The following is a 4587-nucleotide window of genomic DNA, read 5'->3' as shown; positions in this document are numbered from 1 at the left end:
ATAGAAAATCAAACTATTTAGGTTTGCAACACAACCTTTGGAACTCGAACTTGCTTCCAAACATCTTAATTGCATAATTGGATCTCTCATAATAACGTAGATAGGTCTTACAGTTGGAATATCAATGGAACGTGCAATACATTAGTCCTTTATCGTTGATAAGTCCATGCAAAACTCTTCACTTAGAAGGCAAAAACCCTCTCGTTTGGCGGTCGATTGACTCTTTGCAAATTTGTTCTTGCTAGTTTTGGGACATATTTCCTTTTAATATACAAGGTACATGAAAAAATATTAATTAGTTGGAGAAAATAAGGATGAGGTTCTTCATGATAGAGAATATAGAAAATGAAATATGGCATGGATCACATCGGATTAACGTGTGGAATACAAGAGGCGATCGAGGTGATCAATGGCCATCCTGAATCTACAATCCAATCCTAGTTTGTAAGGAGAAGTTGGGTTAACCAGGGATGAGCATCGGAACCGGCTCGAGAATCGAACTTGGTGGAAAATAGGAACCGAACCGGACCACCGGTTTTACCGGTTCCGGTTCCTACCGGTGTTTGTCGTGTCTTCAATGTTGGAAACGGTCCTCGAGAAATAGCAACATACGGTTTCGGTTTTTGCCGTTCTACTGGTTTCCTGTTCCAAAAATCCACAAAAATATCGTTCCAGTCCTAACCCGATGGGTTCTATCCAATTCTAGTTCCAAATGTTTCCCCGAAAAAATCACCAGTAAATTTTTGCTAAAAGAATTGGAACAAAAAATTGATTATGTGTTCCGTTTGGTTAGTATAGTCGAACTGTTCCGTCAAATTCTATTTTTTTCCATGTATAAAGTAATTTATTATTTTAAGATATGCCAAAGAATCTAAATTTCATTATCTATATATTATAAAAAACAAAATTTATTCGTTCATATAAACTCAAACAAACATTCAATAATCATCAAAATCAAGAACGAAAAAACTAAAAATTATAAATATTTAAGACTTATTAAATAAAAGTTAAAGTGGAACCAAAATTTTATAACTTTTATAAAAATAGTAGATTATATTTTTATGCTTGTAATTTACATGTAACCATTTATATCAATGGGAAATCACCAGGAAATTTACATTGGCTATTGGCTATTGGCTAGCTGTACTTCTATATATTCACAAAATCACAAGGCATTATTCGCATGCAAAACAACCACCTAAAAGCTTATATCCAATCTTCATCATTTAGACTTAGACAGATAAACCTCCGGCGCCGTTTTCAATATCTCCGGCCATGTATAGGGTAGCAAGTGCGTCAGAGTATCTGGTGATCACCGGATTCGGGATCGACGACATCAAAATCGCGAAGAAAGTATGGGTACTTCCTGGCCAGTCCTGCTCCCGATTCGACATCTCTCCGGTCAACTACACTTTCGATGTTCAGGCCATGAGCGCTGAGAAACTCCCCTTCAAACTCCCCGCCGTATTCACCATCGGTCCTCGTATCGACGATGACGATAGTCTCCACAAATACGCCAAGCTTATCGCTCCTCACGATCAGCAATCAGACCATGTGAAAGAGCTCGTGAAGGGGGTCATCGAAGGGGAGACGCGCGTCCTTGCTGCGTCCATGACCATGGAAGAAATTTTCAAAGGGACGAAGGATTTTAAGAAGGAAGTGTTCGATAAGGTTCAGTTGGAACTTAATCAGTTCGGATTGTTGATCTACAATGCCAATGTGAAACAGATGGTCGACGAACCGGGACAGGAGTATTTTTCGTACCTAGGGCAAAAAATTCAACAGGAGGCTGCAAATCAAGCTAAGATCGATGTTTCTGAAGCAAGGATGAAGGTAATTTTATGTTTCTTAAGTTTTGAATGATGGATACTCAGTATACGATTCACGATTGATTGTTGTTTTAGGGTGAAATTGGATCTAAGCTTCGCCAAGGCCAAACGCTTCAGAATGCAGCGAAGATAGACGCAGAGACGAAGATCATAGCGACGCAGAGGGAAGGACAGGGGAAGAAGGAGGAGATAAAGGTGAAAACGGAGGTGAAGGTGTTTGAGAACCAGAGAGAGGCTGAAGTGGCTGAAGCAAATGCAGAGCTGGCAATGAAGAAGGCAAAGTGGGCCCAGGATTCACAGGTTGCAGAGGTGGAGTCGAGAAAGGCGGTGGCGCTCCGGGAGGCGGAGCTGCAGAAGGAGGTGGAGATCATGAACGCGATGACTCAGACGGAGAAACTCAAGGCTGACTTCTTGAGTAAAGCTAGCGTTGAGTATGAAACGAAGGTAATAACTTCTATCGAATCAATCCTCTATTAAACATGAATTTAAACTTGTATTTGAACAATCGATGTGTGAATAAAGGTACAAGAGGCGAATTGGGAACTTTATAGGAAGCAGAAGTCTGCAGAAGCAATTCTGTACGAGAAAGAGAAGGAAGCGGAGGCTCAGAAGGCGATGGCGGAGGCGACACTCTACTCCCGCCAACAAGTCGCCGACGGCGAATTATATGCAAAACAGAAGGAGGCAGAGGGACTTGTAGCTCTTGCTCAAGCTCAAGGTACTTACATACGCACCCTTTTGGGTGCCATGGGAGGCAACTATGGTGCTTTAAGAGACTATTTGATGATCAATGGAGGAATGTATCAAGAAATCGCCAAGATTAATGGTGAGGCAGTTAAGGGTTTGCAGCCGAAGATTAGCATATGGACCGGCGCAAATGGTGGTGGAGAAGGTGGTGATGGTGGTGCAATGAAGGAAGTCGCCGGCGTTTACAAAATGTTGCCGCCGTTGTTTAACACGGTTCATGAGCAAACGGGGATGGTCCCACCATCGTGGATGGGGAAGATTACAGAATCGTGACCGTGATTTTGTATTACGTGGAGCTTATTAATTAAGCAGATAAATATTTTGAAATATTTTAGGTTTATATATGAGTATATCTTTTCTTAATGCTTGTATTTTGTTTTGATATCTTTTTATTTGAATTGAAGATTATCTTCAATGGGAAAAAATATTTTTGAGTTTCGATATCTTTCTACTGAATTGAAGGTTATCCTATTTAAATAATGGGATTCCAAAGGTTAGTATTTTTTGAAAATCTTCTGAAAGAATCTTTAAACTTTGATTAATGAAAAAAATCATCTTTTATATTTTATTTATAATTATAATTAATACATTTTATTTCATCATTTTTTAAAACAATAATATTATATGAAATAGGAACTCGATAAGTTAATACTAGATTATTTAACAAATTTTTGGAGATAATATTTTTGACGGGTCTTGATTCGGAGATAGAGTATTAATTTTTGCCATAAGTATTTCTTAAAATTATTTTAACATTATAGCATAGGCCTCCAAAGTATATTTTGTATATGTTTTGTTGAGTGTGTTGTGTGAGGTTGACTATATCATTATCATAGAAGTGCATTAACATAAAGGTATGTTGGATCGTGTTTTGTGATGTAAATTATATTATAAAGCAAATTATCAACACCAACATAAAAGTATATATCATAGGCCTCCGAAACTATGTATGTATGTATGTATGTATCTTGTGAGATAAGATATAGCATAAGGCAAATTAACAACTCTAACATAAACATTTAATTTCTTTCGACGCCAACATAAATGTTTATGTTTTGTTATTAGTTTGCCTTATGATATATTATACCTCGCAAAACATATCCAATATATCTTAAAGGCGTAAGGTAAATAGTTTTATTGTATTAAACCTTCATGAAATCTATGTTATAACCTATCTCATAAACTTATCCAACATACTTTAGAGGTTTATGGTATTTCTCCATGACAAAAATCTATGATGCTGACATAATTGTAATAAAAAAAAACATATGGCAAAAATTAATACTCGAATATTTAATAAATTCTTTAAAATAGTATTTTTGGTTGGTCCGAGTTTGGGGATACATTGCTAAATTTGTTAAAATTATAAGATAATTTATGAACCTCATTTAAAATATAAACTAATAATTTCTTATGTAGTATATAGTATATAAGAAAGTTTTAATTAATTCATATTTTATATGGGGTCTACAAATTATCTTATAGTTTTAAAGATTTATTAATTTGAGATTCTATCCCTAAATCAGAACTCATCAAAAATATATCATAAAGAAATTATTAAATAACCAAGTACTAATTTTGCAAGTTTCTCTTATGTGTAGCATTATTGTATTAAACAATGATGAAACAAAATGTATTAAGTTTTGAAATCTCTTAATTGTAAACAAAATGAATTGGAAAATCTCTAGAAAATTCTTATTAATGAAAAAACCTTCCTTAATTTTTTTTAATTACTATTAATCCCACAAAATTGGTAAACTATTGTGTCAATTGAGTATAAAACCTATTTTGCAAACGTTTATCGGTATTATTGACTTAATTGTTATATATATTAATTTGAGTTGTGGCTTGGAAACAATGTTAAGTATCAAGCATCGCCCAATCCATCATCAACATCGGCTAAACCGTTTTTATTCGGCTTCTCTGATTTTAGTCGGATATCTCTTCAATGCAATGATTCATCGTCGACCTTGCTATCTTCAAGACACGTGTCTCACCTTCTATATAGTGA

At 35.5% G+C, this 4587-nt stretch overlaps 1 protein-coding gene across 1 annotated transcript; it reads left to right on the top strand.

The window, feature by feature from the left end:
- The first annotated feature begins 1181 nt into the window (after positions 1-1181).
- Positions 1182-2939, top strand: LOC111895173 (flotillin-like protein 3). Its single transcript, XM_023891273.3, has 3 exons — positions 1182-1833; positions 1905-2273; positions 2352-2939. Exons 1-3 carry the CDS (start codon positions 1276-1278, stop codon positions 2847-2849), a joined length of 1425 nt encoding a protein of 474 aa, XP_023747041.1. The 5' UTR covers positions 1182-1275; the 3' UTR covers positions 2850-2939.
- The last annotated feature ends 1648 nt before the right edge of the window (positions 2940-4587 follow it).

Source organism: Lactuca sativa, chromosome 6, assembly GCF_002870075.4.
Source record: "Lactuca sativa cultivar Salinas chromosome 6, Lsat_Salinas_v11, whole genome shotgun sequence".
Lineage (NCBI taxonomy): Eukaryota > Viridiplantae > Streptophyta > Magnoliopsida > Asterales > Asteraceae > Lactuca > Lactuca sativa.
The sequence above is the reverse complement of the archived record's forward strand: the minus strand, read 5'-3'. Positions and strand labels throughout refer to the sequence as shown.

Excerpts from the sequence above, each read along its gene's own strand:
- LOC111895173 (XM_023891273.3), top strand. The coding sequence starts at position 1,276 with ATGTATAGGGTAGCAAGTGCGTCAGAGTATCTGGTGATCACCGGATTC. Across the intron at positions 1,834-1,904 it reads TTTCTGAAGCAAGGATGAAG|GGTGAAATTGGATCTAAGCT; the intron begins GTAATTTTATGT and ends TTGTTGTTTTAG. Across the intron at positions 2,274-2,351 it reads GCGTTGAGTATGAAACGAAG|GTACAAGAGGCGAATTGGGA; the intron begins GTAATAACTTCT and ends GTGTGAATAAAG.